The 21,403-nt window shown below is 48.5% G+C and overlaps 1 protein-coding gene across 1 annotated transcript; it reads left to right on the top strand.

The window, feature by feature from the left end:
* The first annotated feature begins 6,940 nt into the window (after positions 1-6,940).
* LOC137852919 (interferon-induced very large GTPase 1-like) lies at positions 6,941-13,147 on the top strand. The gene has a single exon (XM_068675076.1). It carries the CDS (start codon positions 6,941-6,943, stop codon positions 13,079-13,081), a length of 6,141 nt encoding a protein of 2,046 aa, XP_068531177.1. The 3' UTR covers positions 13,082-13,147.
* The last annotated feature ends 8,256 nt before the right edge of the window (positions 13,148-21,403 follow it).

Consider the following 21,403-nt stretch of genomic DNA (forward strand, 5'->3'; position numbering starts at 1 on the left):
ACTGTTGGAACAGAGAGTCTATTACTGATATCAGCCAGGGCAATAGACATGGAACACAGAATGCAATTCATAGGAGAATTACACAGTAGTTTTGTAGCCATGCCACCACCACCACCCCCCGCCCCACACACACACACCCGCCCCATACAGTCTCCAAATTGCTTCCTGCTATCATTCATCTTCAGTTGTTTGCTTAATTCTTCTCATTCCTTCACTGGTACCAACTGGGAATGATTGTACAACACATACCCCCAGAGTCCTCGCAACTGTGACCATGGACAAGTAACAAAAATCAATTGCAGTTCTATTTTGTAGCATAGCATGCCTTATTAAATTTAGGCCAAGCAGCAAGCCAGATAGCGCATAGTGGCATTGCTAAATTTCCTTAGCCAGCACCTTAGGTGATTTAGGGTGGTTAACACTCAAGCACTAGCCAGGACAGGTTTCATACTATTCATCCACCATGAAACTAAGTCATTTTCCATGCATACATGAAAAATGTGCAATAGGTGACCGAGAACGAGCCCAGGAAGCTCAATCCTTGGGGCGTGAGGCTTGGTGTCTCCCCAGCTCTGGATAACCAACCATTCCAGGAGTGACTCCAGGTCTCGCAGATTGACGCTCAGGACACGTATTGGCCACAAAAGTGGCTACCCATTGATTTCCCAAAGGGGCTCCAACCAGACAGGTGGAAAAAGGTTCTGCGGTGTAGCAAGACCCAGGCACGTGGTCTTGGCCTGGGGCATTAGTCTGGGTTACCATATGTTCTGTTGAGGGAGTGCGACGATCCAGGCCAACCTGAAAAACAGCCAGGGGGGATCAGGGGTGAAAGATAGCAGCTGGGAGAGAAACAGAAGTGATAAACACCCTTACAGACACTAAGGTCAGTGAAGAAGGAGGGAGAGGAAGTGTTGCAGGTGTCGGAGCTGAAGTTCCCCTGCGGCCTGTGGTGAGGACCGTGGTAAAGCAGAATGTCCCCCTGCAGCCCATGGAGTACCACGGTGGAGCAGGGTTCCACGCTGCAGCCTGTGGAGGAGACCACGCAGGAGCAGGTGGACCTCCACAGAACGAGACTGCCACCTGTGGAGGATCCCCACTGGAGCAGATTCCAGGCCGGACCTGTAGCCCGTGGAGAGGAGCCCACGCAGGAGCAGGTGACCTGACAGGAGCTGCTGCCTGTGGGGGACCCATGCTGGAGCAGTTTGCTCCTGAGGGTTGGACCCCACGGTACAGACCCATATCTGGAGCAGTTTTGGAAGAGCTGCTGTCTGTGGGCAGCCCACACAGGATCAGTTCAGGAAGGACGGCATACTGTGGGAGGGACCCTGTGTGGAGCAGGGACAGAGAGTGACCAAGAAGGAGCGGCAGAGACAAAGTGCCATAGACCAACCACAACTCCCATTCCCCCATTCCCCTGCATCTCGTGGGAAAGAAGGAGGTGGAGGAGGGTGGATGGGGAGAAGGCATTTTTGGTTCCTTTCCTTTGTTTCTCACTTCTCTAGACCATTCTTTTGCCTGTAATAGGCAACAAATTTTCTAATCTCCCTACTCTGAATCTGTTTTGCCCATCAACAATTTTGAGTAATTGTTGAGCAATGTCCTCGTCCTTATCTCAAGCCTTGAGCCCTTTGTATCATATTTTCTCCCCTTTTCCCTTTGAGGAGGAAGAGGAGCGAGAGTGGCTGAGGTGGAGCTCAGCTGCACATTCGAGTAAAACCACCACACATAACTACCTCAGTAGCAACTGGAATGTAAGCCTCCTCCGCTATTTTCCCTATCTGGACTCCTTGCATATGCGGACACTGTGTGGTGCCGAATGCCCCTAGGGAGCCTCCTATTGCTAGTGCACCTCCTCAGAGTATATCCATGCCAGTCATAAACTCTTCAACTTCAGCAATCATGACCTGATAGTCACGAGGTAGCCAATTGCCTATTTGCAACTTGCGTTTCATGAGTTTCCCCGTGACTGGTTGTTCCCCTAGACCCTGCACCAGGGTTAAAGTTCTGTTATGTTTTCCTGGGTTGCCATGAATAATACTGACCTCCGCCCCAGCGTCCACTAACGCCCTAATCAGTTGCTTGTTTATTTGGGTCCACCATGTAGTACAAAGGATAAACAGCTGTGGGTGCTGTCCAGTTACATAATTGTCCATAAGTTATGGGGTGATTAGGGTCCCAGTGGGGGTCTGTCAGGGGAACACAGAATTTATTAATGAGTTAGCTTGTTAACATACCGACCCCAGGGTGATGACAAGGGTACTGATGGGCACAATGCTTTTCCCAGTCATTGGTGTCATAGATACTTAGTCAGGTCGTGGTCGGCATCCCATTGGTGCAGTAGGCATCAATGTCTTGCAGGTTTCCCTGCGGAGGTAACATTAACCTCGGTTGATGTTCCTGTCCCCTCCCCCTCCCGACACAGAGCAACTTGCTCTGTTTATAGGTCCTGCTCCTGGGACGGGGCAACCCTGGCTATACGTACAGACTGGGGGACAAAACGCTGGAGAGCAGCCCTGCAGAGAGAGGTCTGGGGGTTGTGGTTGACAGCAAGTTGAATATGAGACAGCAGTGTGCCCTGGCAGCCAGGAGGGCCAACCGTACCCTGGGGTGCATCAAGCATGACATCTCTAGTTGGTCGAGGGAAGTGATTGTCCTGCTCTGCTCTGCGCTGGTGTGGCCTCTCCTCGAGTACTGCGTGCAGTTCTGGGCACCACAGTGCAAGAGGACATTAAACTGTTGGAGAGTGTCCAGGGAAGGGCGACGAAAATGGTGAAGAGCCTAGAGGGGAATATGTATGAGGAGCAGCTGAGGGCACTTGGCCTGTTCAGCCTTGAAAGAGGAGGCTGAGGGGGGACCTCATCGTAGAACAGCTTCCTCACTAGGGGGAGTGGAGGAGCAGGTGCCAATCTGTTCTCCTTAATCACCAGTGATAGCACCTGTTGGAATTTTGTCAAGCTGAGGAGCTTGGGCTAAATTTAGGCTAAACATCAGGAAGAGGTTCCTTACTGAGAGGGTGGTCGCACACTGGAACAGGCTCCCCAGGGAAGTAGTCACTGCACCAAGCCTGTCGGAATTTAAGAAGCATTTGGACTGTGTGCTTAGTCACATGGTCTAAAATTTTGGGTAGACTTCTGTGGTGCCAGGATTTGGACTCGATGATCCTTACCCTTACGGGTCCCTTCCAACTCAGGATGTTCTATGATTCTCTGATTCTGTGCATAATCCCAAAGTCAGGGCAGCGCACAATTGGTGGCCCTGGCCTCACAGAGCACTTGGCAATCCTTGACAGGCTACTGCGATAACGCACAGCCACGTGCCCAGGGCTGCTGTGCTGATGGCAGTATTTTTTCAATCCAGATGACTTGCAGCCTGGTGCCATAGTGCTGAACAAGCAATATGTACTATCACAAGGTTAGAGTTCTGCCCTGCTACTTTCACAACAATCCCTGTTTCACATTGGACCAACCTAACTGTTTAGTTCTAAAACATACCCATCCATTGAGATTTATTTCTTCTTCATCATTCTCTGTAAATAAATTCATTGAGAATGTTATTCTTTTTTTCACTGGTCTTCAACTGCAATCCTAATTTGACTATTCAATCTCCCCCTAATTAATTTGTTCCTGCTTCGGGTACACGTAACAATTGCCAGGTGACCCTTTTAGTCTCCCAGTTTAATTCAGTAGACTCAAAAAGTGACACCAACATTCCAGACCTGTCTACCCCTGTTACTCTTAAGCTATTACTAGTCAAATTAAGTCTGGTATCTTATAAGCTAAGGATGATTTGGCTGCCCCAAATTCTATCTGCTAAGAATACAGACTCCTTATTAGGCCCCACCTCCAAATTTATCAGGGGGTCTTGGTGGAACGACTCTTCAGAGAACCTCTGACTGCCCTATTCTGAGATTTTGATACTCTGCTGGTTACTGGCCTCCAACTAAACCAGGCCGTGGCCTTGAAGCCAGTTTTTGATCCACCTCATGCTGCCCATCCAGCCCAAACGCCATCTGCTTGTCTATGAGGATCTGAGGGGAGCCAGGGTCAAAGTGCTGTCTGATAAAGTGTTTGCATTTCTTATGCAGTGTGCAATACTCCAGATACACACAATAGGTCGTGATATTGGTTTTTACAGCATTTCACAAATCTCAGTACCAAGTTGGTTTTCAACAAAGGTGGCCCGACTCTGGACTTTCCCTGTTGATTTTTATAAAATTCTACACAGTAGAATTTTAAACTTATAAACTCCCTTTTACCCAGGGAGTTTGTTGAGTCTACTTCTGTGGTGGTTTTACTTGGGTGGGCGGCCGAGCTCCACCACAGCAACTCTCTCACTCCCCCTCCTCAAAGGGGAGCAGGGAGGAAATACAATGAAAAGGGCTCAAAGGTTCAGATAAGGACAAGGATATCACACAGTAATTATTGTGATGGGCAAAACAGACTCGACATAGGGAGATAGTAAGATTTATTGCTAATTACTAACAAGCTAGAGAAGTGAGAAACAAAGGAGAGAACCCCAAAGCACCTTCCCCCCATCCACCCTCTTCCACCTCTTTCTCCCAAGCAGGTAATGGGGGAATGGGATTTGTGGTCAGTCTATGGCACTATAGTCCCCTCCACGGGCTGCAGTGTGGAACCCTGCTCCACCGTGGTGCTCCATGGGCTGCAAGGGGACATCCTGCTTCACCATGGTCCTCACCACAGGCCGCAGGGGACTTCTGCTCCGGCGCCTGGAGCACCTCTCCCCCCTCCTTCTTCACTGACCTTGGCATGCTCAGGGGAAGGGTCTTCACCTGGGCTAGGGTCATCCCAAGCTGTGGGTGTGTTTTTGAGCATTACAATGACATTACAATGAGCAAAGCATACCTTCACACAATACCATTCCTCTCCTTTTGCCAACTCAGCCCTATTCCCCTTGGCATGTCAATTACCACATCCATACTTCCTTGTATTTCATACCATATAATGTCACACAGTAAAAAAAAAAGGGGGGAGAATAAAATAGGAAATAAAAAAGGAAAAATAAAAAAGGGAGAAGAGGGGAAGGAGAGGGGGGCTCTCATTATGAACACATCTGTCCTCTCAAACAATCACTATATGCATTGAGGCCCTGCATCCTGGGATTTAGCTGAACATCATTCATTGATGGGAAGTAGACAGGAATTTCTTTTTTCTCTCCCCGTGCTTCCGTGCAGCCTTCACTTGTGTTTATTTTTTCTGCTTGTTTTGGTTTTTTCCTTCTTTTCTTTTTCCTCTTCCTTTCCCCATTAATTAAATTAGATTAAATTAAATTAGGTTAAATTAGACTAAATTAGATTAAATTAAATTCACTATGTCAGTCCATGAGTTTTTGGGGTTTTGTTTTCTTTTAAGCATACTTTCTTCTCCCCATCTTCTTCAAAGGAGGGGGAGTGAGAGCACATTGTGGTGGAGTTCAGCTGCCCAGCAAAGTAAAACCACCATACCCCCCTGGCTGGGGCTTGGGATGCAGATGCCCCAGCAGCCTGGCTCAGCCCCAGCACAACCAGCAGCTGCCAAATTTCACTTTCAGGTGCTGTATCATCTAATGGCCTGACTTCCAAGAAAGAAGAAAGCTTCTCCCTGCTGTGTAAACAGGAAGCTTCAACCAGTGCAGAGGCTTGGGGCTCTGTAAGGGGTGGGGTAAGAGCTGGACTTTGGCAGTGCAAGAGCTGGGCTGAGGCGGTGCAGCAGCTGGGCTGAGAGGCTGCCGGAGCTGGGCTGAGGCGGTGCAGAAGCTGCAGAGCACCAGGGAGGGCAGGTAGGTCCCCGCTGACTTGCGCTGGGCAGGGCAGGGGCCACACAGGGAGCCCCCTTTTCCCCCGGGCCTCTGGTGCCCAACCACCCTCTTGGTGAAGAACCTTTTCCTGATATCCAGCCTGACCCTCCCCTGTCCCAGCTCCATGCCGTTCCCTCGGGTCCTATTGCTGGTCACCAGAGAGCAACACCTGCCCCTCCGCTCCACTCCTGAGGAAGTTGGAGACCACCATGAGGTCTCCCCTCAGTCTCCTCTTCTCCAGGCTGAACAATCCAAGTGACTTCAGCCGCTCCTCATATGCCTTCCCCTCTAGAAAATTTACCATCCTTGTTCCCTTAGTTAGTAGTTTTGCATGACAAAAGTGTAAGGGTATGTGGATGGCGAGAGTGTTGGCTTCATTAAGGTCATCCAGTCTCCAGTTGCTACTTGATGGGCCAGAGATTGCCTCTCTCCATGCAATCCCTTTCTCTACATCGTCTGGGCGAGTGCTCTAAGGATGAGGAGCCAGTGACGGGTGAGACCATTCCTGCTAGGTTATACATGGGTGCTGTTGAAGGCAGCGCCTTGTCCATGGCTATTTGTGCAGCCGTGCCAGTGGTTGCGTGTGTCTGTCTGTCTGTGTCTGCCTGTCTCGGGGGTGCCCGAGGCTGGGTTCCAGCAGCAGGGCAGAAGAAATGCGTGGGCCGGGAACTATGGAGAGGCCTCTTCTAAGAGGTGGTGGCCTCCTCTAACCTGATGTAACAAAAGTCTCTTTTCCCCTTCCACAGCCATGGAGTCACAGGAGGAGAGAGCAGATGCTGGGGAAAAGGCACAACTTGCTAAGCAATTGCTGGCAGAAGCATTTGAGAAGGAAGGGCTTGATGAAGAATACTGGCTCCCCAAACTGTCAGAGATACTGGGTGTTAAGTCAACAGATGCTTTGAAACCTCTGCAATATGAAGACTACCTTAAACTGGAGTGCGAAGTACGGTACCCCTGGGAGACCAAGGCACTCCAAAGGCTCCTAGGAATCACAGACAACAAAAGAGCTGTTGATGAAGTACAGAAGCAGCGCTTGGAGACAATGAAGCAGAAGCCTGAAGAAGGTGATGAAGCAGAAGAAGAAGCCAAAACAATCCCACAGGAGCTGGAAGAAATGCAGAACAGCTGCAGACATGGCAAGGAAATGATAAGACAGAAAGAGGACTCCCTACAGCAAGCCATGGACGTTCCCAAGGAGTACTGGGCACACCAAGAGAAGGCATTGCTGGATGAGCTGGTGAGCATCCAGAAGAAACAGGAGCAGCGGGAGAAGTCCATGAGGAAGGGAGAGAACATCTCCGAAAAGGAAGTCCTGAAGCGAGCATCCAGAGGTCTGGCTCTGCAGGGTATTAACTGCTTATTTCGCAGGTTTGGGTCCCACGTGAACCAGGGACCCCTCCACTTTAGGGGTATATTCTGGTGGAAAGCATGTGCCGAAGGTTTCAGAGCAGAGCAATGGGATGAGATGAAGCAACAAACATCTGAAGCACTGAACAGCTACGTCGGGGCTAGCTTCAGCGGCTTCAGTACCAAGAGGGGAGTGAAGGGGGATGCTTCAAAGTCCAGCTCACAGGCATCATTTCAGGGAAGAGACAGAAGCAACACCCACAGAGCAGTTCAGCTCTATGTGAACAAAACAGGGGGCCCAGCAGAGACGGATTCCCTTCCCAAGTGGAACTGCAGGCTAGTGCCCAATAACACAACCTGGTGTGTGATCGACCGGGGCTTTCAGCTGATCCCAGTGTGGGACATAATCCTGTCCAACCACAGCAGCGATTTTAAAGCCTCCCATCAAATGAGCAGCAGCCTCAGGACTGTCTACGAAGCACTAACGAATCACAGCACAGGTGTGATCTTTGGAGAGGAACTGGCCAGTGCTGTAGAAGAGACCAGAGCTTTCCTGGAGCAAGTGAAGACCTGGGAGGGGACAGTGAATGAAAAGAAACTGCTCATTTTGATAGATTTTAAACAGGGCCTGAATAACAGAACAAAAAATCACAGTGTCTGGATCAACATATGTCTGTCAGACAAAGCATTGCAGGAGTTCCTGGTGAATACCGTTTCTTTTTGCTATAAATCTTCCCCAGAAAATACAACAAATATCAAATCTCTGCTGCAGTGCCTGCTGGATCCTCACATCTATTCTGTCAGGGACTTCCCCAGGGCTTCCTTCATTATGCAATGGGTCTTCCACAAGGAGCACATGCTTCCCAAAACTCTTCGTATTTCCATTCTGTTGATGACAGGGCTCACCATAACATCCGAAAACAAAAAGGTGACCTCTGAGCAGAAGCATGACCGCTTACTTTTCATGAAAGAAAAGATGAAAAACACATGGTCCACAGAGATGAAAGCTCTCCTCGAAAAGCACAATGCATTCAAAGACTGGGAGAGGCTGGAAAGAGATTTGCAATCCTTCATCGATGGGCAAGTAGTGGACACATCTGGCATCCTGAACAAAGACAGTATAATCAGAGAACTGCAAGATGCTTTTCAAGGCATGCAGCCTCCCAGTCAGTGCAAACCCAAATCAGACAGCAGCAAATCCAAACCAAGTCAAGGCACTGCAAGCCCAGAGTTCCTCAACTTACTTAAGCGCCTTGGGCTGGAAAGGTACTATCCAAGAAAAATGGGCACAGAAGATTTCCACAGAATACACCAGACATTTGTACACAACAGCCAGCCCAGCAAGGACAGCGAGCTACCATTTTACTTCCTGCAAAGGCTCCTGACCGTGGATTATCGGGTGAGGTACCTGACTTGCAAGGAAGCGAGTAAGCCGGGAGTTGTTCCCACACCAAACACCTCAGGGGAGGAGCACGAGCCCTCTTATTCCTTTGATGACTTTCTCAGTGACTTGGACAAAGGAGCCCCTGAATCTGCAAGCAGGGAGAGTCATGTGCACCCCATGGACCTGCAGATGGCAATTTTTCATTGTGCTGATGATTTCATGAGACAGTACCTTTCATCCAAGCTCGCTTTCTGCCAGTTTGCACTACCCCTCCTGGTACCAAACCCGGGCACTTCACAGATAGAGTTCCCTCTCTGGTCCCTCAGCCAAATTAAGAAGAGCTGGAAAGGGACCGTGAAATCGGGAGAGGAGACAAGGATTAGTAGTCACGACAACAAACTCATTTATCAGGCAGAGATGCCCATCGTGTCCTTCCTCCGCATCGGCAGCTCTCCTTCCTCTTCCAAGTCTCAGCTCCTGAATGCCCTGCTGAGCAGGAAGAAACACGACACTTTTTTTCACCGCCATTGTGAAGGCAGCACCAAAGACTGCTTCCTGATGAAAGGTGTTGTGGAGATCTCCTGGTACATCCCCCGTGGTAGCGACGACGACAGCTTTAACGGCCCTGTTGCTTTCTGTAACCTGCACGGAGATGCGAGGGATCACGAACCCCAGCTGCAGTTTTTACAGGAGATCTCTGCCGTGAATGTGGTTCTTGTTTCTGAGTTGGATCAGAGCAATGAGAAAGGCAGGAAAATTTTACATGATCTGTGGCAGTCTCAGAGGCCTTTGGTTTGCCTTTTCACTGAGAAAGAGAGCATTGCAGCTGGCCGATGTGGCCAAAACGTAAGAATAGGGATCAAGAACAGAAATGAAGCAGAATTAGTGGGTGAGCTGACAAAAACCATCCGAGACCTAGTGGAAGGGTCGAGCACGCTTGTTAGCCTCAATGCATGCCTGAGCACAGCTCGCCAGCACGGCTTCTTAGTTGATGAAGATGCAGAAGCGTGCGTGACAGCCAAAGAAATTGCAATCAAACTGGTGAATCTGTTGAAGAAAGAGAAGTTGTCTGAGATCAAATCACAGCTACTGCCTCTTCAGGGAAAACTGTGGTACAAGTGGTGTAAAAAGGACAAAGAACTCACTCGCTTGCAGGAAAAGGGGAACAAGAGCATAGAGCATCATCGGAGCCAAATTGAATCAGAGAAGTCTGCAATACGAAGACAGCAACTAGGCAAAGCCTTTCCCCTCAATCAGCTGATGAAAACAGTCCTTGGCTTTCTCCAGTCACAGCCAGACAATACCAAGAAATTCTTTCTGCAGTGGATGAAGATCTTAATGGACGACATCTGCTCTGATCGCCTTGATGAGCTGAAGAGAGAATATCATCAGTTATGGTATCAAATCCTGGCATTAAAGAAAAACAGTGGAAAAAGTGACCTGAAAACTCAGTTGAAGAATGAGTTAGATGCCCTTTCTGATGAAATCAATGATTCGTCCATTGGCCTTGAGCATATTTTGAGAGAGGTGGGGCAGATTTATGAGGCACTGGAATCAACAAACTCCAAAGAAGAATGGTATGTCAAACTACCTGAAATTGCTGCCAATCTGATGGTTTTAGGGTATCCCATTGAGCTGATGGATGGTGATGCTTCTTACATACCACTGCAATGGATTGGAGCCGTCTTTGACAGGTTAATTGAGAAGCTAGGGGACAAGCGAGTATTTGTGCTTTCCGTGCTTGGCATCCAGAGCACAGGGAAGTCAACCCTGCTGAATGCCATGTTTGGTCTGCAGTTTAACGTCAGCGCAGGGAGGTGCACCCGGGGAGCGTTTATGCAGCTCATTAAAGTGGATGAGAAGTTCCAACAGGATTTGAACTTTGATTACATGCTCGTTGTTGACACAGAAGGACTTCGTGCCATAGAGATGGCCAATAAGCAGTCACTTAATCACAACAGTGAGCTGGCCACCTTTGTCATAGGCATCGGCAACATGACTCTGATCAACATCTTTGGAGAAAATCCTTCGGAAATGCAAGACGTCCTTCAGATTGCTGTGCAGGCTTTCCTGAGGATGAAGCAAGTCAATATTTCCCCAGGCTGCCTCTTTGTGCACCAAAACGTGGGCGAAATAACTGCAAAGGAAAAGAACATGGAAGGACTAAGACGTCTGCAGGAAAAGCTGGATGAAATGACCGTGACCGCGGCCCAACAGGAATTCTGTGACATCACCTGCTTCAGCGACGTCATCCGCTTTGACGTGAAAACCCACATTCATTACTTTGCTCACCTGTGGGAAGGAAACCCACCGATGGCACCGCCCAACCCCACCTACAGCCAGAACGTCCAGGAATTAAAGAGCAAAATTCTCCAAGCTGCCAAGAAGGAATCGCACAGCAGCGTTTTGAGGCTCTCCAGCTTGAAAGTTCGTATTAGTGACCTGTGGAATGCCCTGCTGAATGAAAACTTTGTTTTCAGCTTCAAGAATTCAGTGGAGATTGCTGCCTACAAGAAACTGGAAACTGCGTTTAGTCAGTGGACCTGGCAGCTGAGAAGTCACATCTTAGACTTGCAAATGAAACTGGAAAACATGGTGCGGAACGGGGAGTTGGGCAAGGTCACCATGGAACACCTTGAAAAACTGGTGCAAGAGAGAAGTGATGCCGTCACCAAGAACATGGAAACATTCTTCGGTGAAGACAGAGACCATGAAATACTGATCCAGTGGAAATGCAGCACAGAACTGAAGCTGAAAGAACTGAGAGAGTCCCTTCTTTTTGAAACGCGAAGGAAGTGTGAGAAACTTCTAGAAGTAAAGAAGAGCCAGAGTAAACTGGATGAGAGGAAGTCTGAGTATGAAAATGAGCTCCTGAGAAAGAGCAGAGAGTTGGCCCTGTCTCTAAAAGGCCAGAAATTAAGTGAAAGTGAACTGAGAAAGTGGTTCAATTCTATCTGGATGCAGTGGGTTACTGAAGTGTCCTCTGATACTCCCCCTCTGGAACAGGTTAACATCGATGTGGCTATAGAAAATGTCCTTCTAGAGCAATTTGAGGACACTAAAATAGATGAATATTTCAGGAAGTTTTCCCAAAAGCCTGCCTTTTCTCTTGACATACAGAAACACGTGTCTATGAAAAAAGGCTTCCGCATGTTTCCTAATTTTTTTGATGATGCCAATGTGAGCAACTTGCAGCACATTACAGATAGCATCATAATGCGTGTGATGGCAAACATTGAGAAGAAGGAAAAGGACAAAATGGATTACAGTCAAATTTTTATTTATGAAATACTAAATGAAGTGGAGGAAGGTATGAACTCTGTCCCTGCCACTGCAAATTACAGTTTTAATAAAGATTACGAAATAGATTTATCACTGTACCTGTGCAGAATGGCAGCAGAAAGGTTTAAAGACATGCATGCAGCATTCAGGAAAGCAAATGATCCAGTCGTCTACCTGGAGAGCAAGAGAGAAGACTTCTTCAAATGTTTCCAGATTTCCTGCCAAGGAGCCTCTTGTATCACAACATTTGCTGATTTCCTGTGCAGCAAGATTGCCACAGCTCTTCGACACGTCATCTACGAGAAGACAGCTCTTGACATAGCTCGAGACGTGAAGGATAAATTTCCAGATTTCAGAGGCAATAGATCCACTCTGGAATATTACATGCTGAAATTCCTAGCAGAAGAAGAAAATTTTGAAAAATTCATGGATTATCTTAATGCCCCAGGAGACTTTTTAGATAATTACATTAAGACAAAAGTTGAGACGTACTGTTTAGATAAGAACAGGAGGCTAGAGATGTTTTTAAGAGACTCCCTCTCTCATTACTACGAAAACATTCAGTCAGCTGTTTTTGCATCAACCATGGTTGTCAAAGACAGAAAAGACAGAAAGGATAAAATCTCTCTTTGGCTGGATGAATTCTGCAGAGCACTTGGAGATGTGCTAAGCTTGTCCAGGAGTGACCTGAAGGGCATTGAACATCAGGAGATAACAGACGTAGAGTTCCTGAATAATGCCATGACCGAAGCACTGTCTCCCATTATGTATGATCTCAGGAAGGAGTTTAAAGAAGCTTGTATGAGCTCCTTTAAAAGGCAGCCTCACACAATACTGGCTGAGCAGTTTGCAGGGTGCCCGGAGCAGTGTCCATTTTGTGGGGCTGTTTGCACTAACACTATGCCAAACCATGATGGAGACCACCGGGTTGTCTTCCATCGTCCACAAGTTTTGTCAGGATACAGATGGCATAAAACAGACAACCTAGTCATTGATATTTGTTCTAGCCTTGTTTCAAGTGACTGCAAATTCGTGGTTGGTGAAGACACATGGATCCCCTTCAAGACATACCGGGATGCAGGACATCCCTATTCCACTTGGAGCATTCTTCCTGATCCATCCATGCAAGCATACTGGAAATGGTTTGTGTCTTCTTTCAGGACACAGCTAGAACATCGCTACAATGGGAAATTTCATGGCAAAGGAGAAATCCCTCCTTCATGGCACACAGTTACAAAAAGGAATGCACTCGCTGAACTGGAGAAATATTAGGCTAAGTTGGTATGAAGGAAAAACTGCAAGTGCTTTGCATTTAAGAAGAACATAATACAAGGATAACCAGAAAATCTTGTTGTAAAGATTGTGACCTTAAACCATGCCAAGAAAACTAACTGCAACTGCTACAACTTTGGCTGAACTAAGGAGTGCTTCTCATGCCTTTGCTCTGCAATTCCCTTGCTGTGTGATAAAGTCAAAGTCCTCTTCCTTTCCTGCCATAAATATATACATCAGCTTTGTCTTAAAGCAAGCTAGAAAAACATTCTGGTAGCAAGCAGTCATACCGCCAAGATCAAGACCAAGTGCCAGATGAAGAGCAAAGGCAGCATTAGCAAGTACCAGTTTTATCAGCTGCTATGAGGAAAGAAATGACACTGGCAAATAATAGTTTCACAGAATCACAGAATTGAAGGGATTGGAAAGGACCTCAAAAGATCATCAGGTCCAGCCCCTCTGCCAAATCACGTTCCTTAGAGCAGGCTGCCTAGGTTGGTGTCCAGATGGGCCTTGAATATCTCCAGAGAAGGAGACTCCACAACCTCCCTGGGCAGCCTGTTCCAGTGCTCTGTCACCCTCACCGTGAAGAAGTAATTTCTCATATTGTTGCGGAACTTCCTGTGCTCCATCTTGCGGCCATTACTCCTTGTCCTGTCCCCAGAAACCACTGAAAAGAGCTTGGCCAAATCCCTCTGCCTCCCACACCTCACGTATTTATACACATTGATGAGATCCCATCTCAGTCTTCTTTTCTCCAGGCTGAAGAGACCCAGGTCTCTCAGCCTTTCCTCATAAGGAAGATGCTCCAGGCCCCGTATCATCTTTGTGGCCCTCCGCTAAATCCCCTCCAGGAGATCCCTGTCCTTTCTGTACCAGGAAGCCCAGAACTGGACACAGTACTCCAGGTGAGGCCTGACCAGGGCAGAGTAAAGGGGGAGGATCACCTCCCTTGACCTGCTGGCCACGCTCCTTTTAATGCACGCCAGGATCCCATTGGCCCTCTTGGCCACAAGGGCACAGTGCTGGCTCATGGTCAACCTGTCGTGCACCAGGACCCCCAGGTCCTTCTCCTCAGAGCTCCTCTCCAGCAGGTCGTCCCCCAGCCTGTACTGATTCTTCGGGTTGTTCCTTCCCAGGTGCAGGCCCCAAAACTTGCTCTTGTTAAACCTCATTTGATTTCTTCCTGCCCATCTCTCCAGCCAGTCCAGGTCTTGCTGAATGGCAGCACAGCCTTCTGGTGTGTCAGCCACTCCTCCCAGCTTTGTGTCGTCGGTGTACTTGCTGAGGGCAGACACTATTCCCTCATCAAAGTCAATGAAGACGTTGAACAAGACCAGACCCAGCACCAACCCCTGGGGAACACCGCTAGTCACAGGCCTCCAGCCAGACTCTGCTCCTCCTATCACCACCCTCTGAGCTTGGCCAGTCAGCCAGTTCTCAACCCACCTTACCGTCCACTCCTCTATCCCACACTTTCTCAGCTTTGCTAGTAGGATGTCATGGGAGACAGTACCAAAAGCCTTGCTAAAGTCAAGGTAGATGACATCCACCGCTCTCCCCCCATCTACCCAGTTGGTGATGCCATCATAGAAGGCAACAAGGTTGGTCGAGGATGACTTCCCCTTGGTGAATCCATGCTGACTACTCCTCATAACATTCTTCTCTTCCAATTGCTTGGAGATGGCATCCAGAACAAGCTGCTCTAACACCTTTCCAGGGACAGAGGTGAGACTGACTGTCCTGTAGTTTCCCGGATCCTCTTTCCTGCCCTTCTTCAAGACCAGAGTGACATTGGATATCCTCCAACCTTCAGGCACCTCTCCTGTTCTCCAGGATCTTTCAAAGATGATAAAGAGTGGTTCGGCAATCACCTCTGCCAATTCCTGTAGCACACGTGGATGCATCCCATTGAGACCATGGATTTGTGTGCGTTGAGCCCACTCAGACACTCCTGAACCACTCCCTTGTCAACAAGGGGAGAGATCGCCACTTCCCAGACTCTTTCTCCTCCCTCCAGGGTCGAGGAGTCCTGGGGGGGATTCCTTGAAGCAAAGACTGAAGCAAAGAAAGCATTCAGTATCTCTGCCTTCTCAGTGTCTCCCGTTACCAGGACACCCCCCTCATTCAGCGGGGGACCCACATTATCCGTAGTCTTCCTTTTACTGTTTACATACTTAAAAACAAACAAACAAACAAACAAACAAACAAACAAAAACCTTCTTGTTATCCTTTATCTCTTTCGCAAGCCTCATCTCTAGGTGGGCTTTAGCCTTTCTTGTCAAGTCCCTGCAGGCCTGCAGGCCCTGACAACGCTTCTCTACTCCTCCCAAGAGGACAGGCCCTTTTTCCACATTTCATAAACCTTCCTCTTCCTTTTGATCCTATCGATGAGCTCCTTGCTCATCCATGCAGGTTTCCTGCCCCCCTTCCCCAGTTTCCTACTCTTAGGGATGCACCGATCCTGAGCTTGGAAGAAGTGCTGTTTAAATGTAGCCCAGCTCTCACAAGCACCCTTGCCTTCTAGCAACCTAGCCCATGAGACACTCCCAAGCAGGTTCCAGAAGAGGTCGAAGTTGTCTCTCTGAAAGTCCGGGGTAGCAATCCTGCTTTTAGCCTTACTTCTTCCACCAAGTTCCATCTGGAACTCCACCATCTCATGTGTCCAGACATCCAGGCATCCAGATGGGCCTTGAATATCTCCAGAGAAGAAGACTGCATCCCAACCTGCCCCCGACCTTCACATCCCTAACAAGGCCATCCCTGTTGGTAAGCACGAGGTCCAGGAGAATGCCCTTCTTCCTTGGCTCCTCCACCACCTGTGTCAGAAAATTGTCCTCAATGCATTGTAGGAACCGTTTGGACGGTGAGTGCCTGGCCGAGGTGCTTACCCAACAGATGTCCAGAAAATTGAAGTCCTGCATGAGGACCAGTGCCAGTGATCATGAGGCTATTACCAGCTGCTTGTAGAAGGCCTCATCGACCTCCTTCTCCTTTCCCTGCAGCAATACTTGTCACACTTGCAGAAAGGACAGTGGGATCTGCGAGCAGGTGAACATTTGTGGGGAACTCTGCTATTTTGTTTTGTTTTTGTCTGGAGAATGTAAGTGGCTCTGCCTGCACCAGTGCAGTGGCAGGGGGTTTTTACTATGCAGTTTTCCTGCAATCCTGCTGCAAACCCAGTGACCAGAGTCTCCTGAAGAGCTGTCAAGAGTGGTGATTCATTATAATGCTTTGTAGTCTTTGCTAATAAACTGTTTGAGTTGGACTGGACAGGTCTCTGCATGTTTCATTTCAAGGTGAGCCACAATCATCCTACAATGATAAAATCAGAATGGTTTGGGTTGGAAAGGACTTCAAAGATCATCTCATTCCACCCCCCCCCCCGGCTATGGGCAGGGCCACCTCCCACTAGATCAGGTTGCTCAAAGCCCTGTTCAATCTAGCTTTGAACACCTCCAGGGATGGGACATCCACAGCATCTCTAGGTAACCTGTTCCGTTGCCTCACTGCCCTCATAGTAAAGACCTCATAGGAAAGATTTTCTTCCTCATTTCTAATCTAAATCTCCCCTCTTAGTTTAAAGCCATTACCCCTTGTCCTATTGCTACACTTTCTGATAAAGTCCCTCCCCAGCTTGCCTGTAGAATCACAGAATTATTAAGGTTGGAAAAGACCTCAAAGGTCATCTGGTCCAACCAATGTCACCCACCAAACCATGTCCCCAAGCACCACGTCCAACGTCTCGTTAAACACCCCCAGGGATGGTGACTCCACCACCGCCCTGGGCAACCCGTCCCAAGGCCTGACTGCTCTTTCTGAGCAGAAATGTCTCCTCATTTCCAGCCTGAACCTGCCCTGGCACAACTTGAGGCCATTCCCTCTTGTTTTACCTGTGAGAAGAGGCTGACCTCCAGCTCTCCACAACTTCCTTTCAGGTAGTTGCAGAGAGTGATAAGGTCTCTCCTGAGCCTCCTCTGCTCCAGACTAAACAAGCTGACCCCAGTTCCCTCAGCTGCTCCCCATAGGATTTGTGTCCCAGACCCTTCACCAGCATCATAGCCCTACTCTGGACATGAGGCCTCGATGTCCTCCTTGTAGTGAGGGGCCCAAAGCTGAACATAGCTCTCAAGGTGCAGCCTCACCAGAGCAGAGCACAGGGGGATGATCGGCCCTGCTGGCTGCACTGCTCCTGACACAACCAGGATGCCCTTGGCCTTCTTGACCACCTAGGCACACTGCTGGCTCGTGTTCAAGTGAGCATCAACCAACACCCCCAGATTCTTTTCCTCTGCGCAGCTTTCAAGACACTCTGCCCCAAGCCTATAGTCTAAACCCCCTAGAGTGTTTTTTTTGTGGCCAAAGTGCAGGACCCAGCACTGAGCCATGTTGAATCTCATCCCCTTGGCCTCTGCCCATCGATCCATACCATCCAGGTCCCTCTGCAGGGTCTTCCAACCCTCTGGCAGATTGACACTTCCCCCCAATTTAGTGTCATCTGCAAACTTACTGAGGGTGCACTTAATTCCCTCATCCATGTCTTCAATAAAGATATTAAAGAGGATGGGCCCCAACACTGACCTCCAGGGAACACCACTGGTGACTGGTCACCAGCTGGATTTCAGTCCGTTTACCACCACGCTCTGGGTCTGGTCATCCAGCCTCTTTTTATCCCAGCAAAGAGTGTACCTGTCCAAGCCATGGGCAGCCAGCATCTCCAGGAGAACACTAGGGGAGATCGTGTCAAAGGCCTTGCTGAAGTCTAGGCAAACTACGTCACCAGCCTTTCCCTCATCCTCCAGGTGGGTCACCTGGTCATAGAAGGAGATAAGCTTGTTTTCATAGCATCTCCTGGTACCGAGGTCAAGCTCACAGGCCTTTAGTTCCCTGTGTCCTCCTTACGACTCTTCTTATAGATAGCCATCACATTTGCAAGTCTCCAGACATCTGCGACAACTCCAGTTGATCAGGACCGCTGATACATGATGGAAATTTGCTCAGCAATCACATCTGCTAGCTCCCTCAGCACCCTCAGGTGGATCCCATATGGTCCCATGGACTTGTGACAGTCCAGGTGGAGCAGCAGGTCTCTTACTCTTTCCACCTGAACTGTGGAGGGGTTAATCTGCTCCCCGTCCCAGAATTCCAGGTCAGGAGCCTGAGACCCTGAGGCTGACACCCTGAGGATAACTGGTCTGACTGCTGAAGGCAGATGTAAAGAAGGCATTGAGAATCTCAGCCTTTTCCTTATTCTCCGTAGTCATGTTCCAGTAAAAGATGGAGACTCTCCTTGGTCCTGCTCTTACTGTTAGTATAGTTGTGAAAATGTTTTTTATTGCCTTTCACCACAGCTGCCAGATTGAGTTCATGCTGGCCTTTAGCCTTTCAGATTTGCTCTCCGCATATGCTACCAAACTCCTTGTACTCTCCCTGAGTTCCCTGTTCCTTCTTCCACAGGAGGCTAACGCTTTTTCCCTCGAAGACTCAGCAAACGTTCCCTGTTCAGCCATGTCAGTCTTCCTCCCCAACAGCTCTTCTTAAGGCCCATGGGGACAGCCTGATCCTGCAAGTTGGAGTCCCCTACGAGAGCAAGCACTGACGATTGCATGACTTCTGCCAGCTGCTTGCAGAATGCCTCTTAGAATCATGGAATCATAGAATGGCGTGGGTTGGAAGGGAGCTTAAAGACCATCTAGTTGCAACCCCCCTGCCATAGGCAGGGATGCCACCCACTAGATCAGGATTGCCAAGGCCTCTTCCAGACTGACCCTGAACACCTCCAGGGATGGGGCATCCACAGCCTCTCTGGGCAACCAGTTCCTGTGCTTCTCCACCCTCTGTGTTAAGAATTTCTTCCTAACATCGAATCTAAGTCTCCCTTCTTTCAGATTAAAACCATCCTCCCTTGTCCTACCATTATCTACCCAAGTAAAAAGTCCCTCTTCACCCTTTTTATAAGAACTCTTGAAGTATTGAAAGGCTGCGATGAGGTCCCCCCAGAGCATTCTCTTCACCAGGATGAATATCCCCAGCTCTCTCAGCCTTTCTTCCTAGGAGAGGTGCCCCAGCCCTCTGATCATCTTTGTGGCCCTCCTCTGGACCCACTCTAATAGCCCCATATCTTTCTTGTGCTGGGGGCCCAGGACCTGGACGCAACACTCCAAGGGGGGCCTCACAAGGGCAGAATAGAGGGGGACAATCACCTCCCTCCACCAGCCACCCACGCCTTTGCTGGTGCAGCCCAGGATGCAGTTGGCCTTCTGGGTTGCAAGTACACACTGCCGGCTCACGTCGAGCTTCTCATCCACTAAAACCCCCAAAGCCTTCTGCGCAGGGCTGCTCTCAATGAGTTCTTCTGCCAGCCTGTACTCATGTCTGGGATTGCCCCGTCCCAGGTGCAGCACCCTGCACTTGGACTTCTTGAACCTCATCCGGTTCACGGGGGAACACTTCTCAAACTTATCCAGGTCTCTTTGGATAGCATCCCTTCCTTCTGTTGCTCCCCTTCTCTGGTCATCCCTTTTCCAAGCTGTCAACTGACCAAGGCCTTCTCCGAGATGTACACTCACCAGGATCAAAACTAACAGTTGGCCTCTGCCTGTCATTATTAATAAATCTTAGGTTTCCAAATAATTATGAATATCAAGAATAAGATGCATGCTTCTACAAGAATAAAAACCCCTTGCGGGCACTCCAATCCTGTATAAGCCAGTCCTTTCTCCCAGTCACAAGTCATATTCAGTAGTTATGTGAGATATGTACATCTGATTCGTGTCAGTATGGAACAATTCTAGGGCCGCATGGTATGATGAATGTGACCTTCTGTCTTACATACCCTTGTATAACCACAAGTCTATGAAAAACAGAGTGGTTAATGTATATAATTCTTGGATCTTGCAAAGGAATGATTTAGCATTTCGTGTCAATAGAGAGCTTGAAGGGAAATGTATTTGTAGGCTTTTCCTACAGGTCTCTTGGAGAGCTTGAAGGGAAATGTATTTGTAGGCTTTTCCTACAGGTCTCTGTAGGAAAAGCCTTTGTAGGCTTTTCCTACAGGTCTCTACATGTGTTGCATGGGACACTATGCAAGTCTCTGATATCTGCCCAGGAGATTAAGGAGACGGGGAGAGCTGAAGAACAACTAAAAGACAAAGCTTGCAGGGGACTCTGCACAAGTCTCTGACATCCAGCCAAGTTGGACAAAGGAGAAGGACAAGAGGGAGGAAGACTATGAGCCTTCAGCATGAGAGACCCCCAGAGATCCCCAGAGGAAGCACCGGAGACTGATACGCATGCTCCAGTAGGAGGGTTTTGTTATAAATGGCTCAGGATTCAAATTAGGATTAAATAAAAAATAGGATTTATTAAGAGAATATAAAGGAATAGAGGTAAGCAAACAGTGCTGGGTGCACCGGGAGTCTCCGCTCCACCAGGACGCACCCAGCGCTGTCCCATAGGATCCTACCGGACAAAATGTCCAGCATAGAGCAAAAACAAAAAATCATACGATGAGCGAGCAATTGGCTGATGAGCAGGGCTCAAAGGGTTGTGGTAAATCGGGCTCTTCTGGCTGGCAGATGGTCGCTAGTGGGGTCCCCCAAGGCTCCACTTTAGGGAGTCAGTCCTCTTCAATCTTTTTATAAACGATTTGGATGTAGGAGAAGAAGGTGTTTGGAGCAAATTTGCTGACAACATGTAGTGGGTTTACATGGCAAGGTTTTGGTAGCAGGGAGCCATAGGGGTGGTTTCTGTGACAAAGATCTAGAAGCTGCCCCATGTTTGGGAAGGGCCCCATTGTTTTCCAGAGCTGAGCCAATAAGCGATGTTGTTTTGCGCCTCTGTGAGAGCATATTTAAGACAGGGAAAAAAACGCTGTGCCACACAGCAGCTGGGAGAGTGAAGGGAGTGAGAAACAGCACCAAGGTCAGTGAAGAAGTGATTTAAAGATCAAAGCCGAAATTTCTTTAAGTGGTATATTCTTTATTGCAGCGCTGGATGCACGGGGGATCCTTCCGCCTATCGTGCATGTTCGAAGTGACAAAATATCTCATATTTATACAGCGAAACAATTAATATTCAATTAGCATCCATACATATTCATTACCTAACCCCGCCTACCCTCGCTTCGTATGCTAATTAGCTTATCAGTCCTTGCGCTTGCGCAAAACCTTCCAAGAATTGTGGGCCGGGGTCTTCAGGATGTGGGCAGTGGTCTTTGGGAGGAAGGCCGTAGGTCTTCCTCGTAATGCACTTTTCACCTTTGCTTAATCAGTTGTTTTCCAAGCTGTAAAAATGCTGAGTTGGCTTTTAGTTTAACTGAGG

This window comes from Anas acuta, chromosome 3 (genome assembly GCF_963932015.1).
Source record: "Anas acuta chromosome 3, bAnaAcu1.1, whole genome shotgun sequence".
NCBI classification, from domain to species: domain Eukaryota; kingdom Metazoa; phylum Chordata; class Aves; order Anseriformes; family Anatidae; genus Anas; species Anas acuta.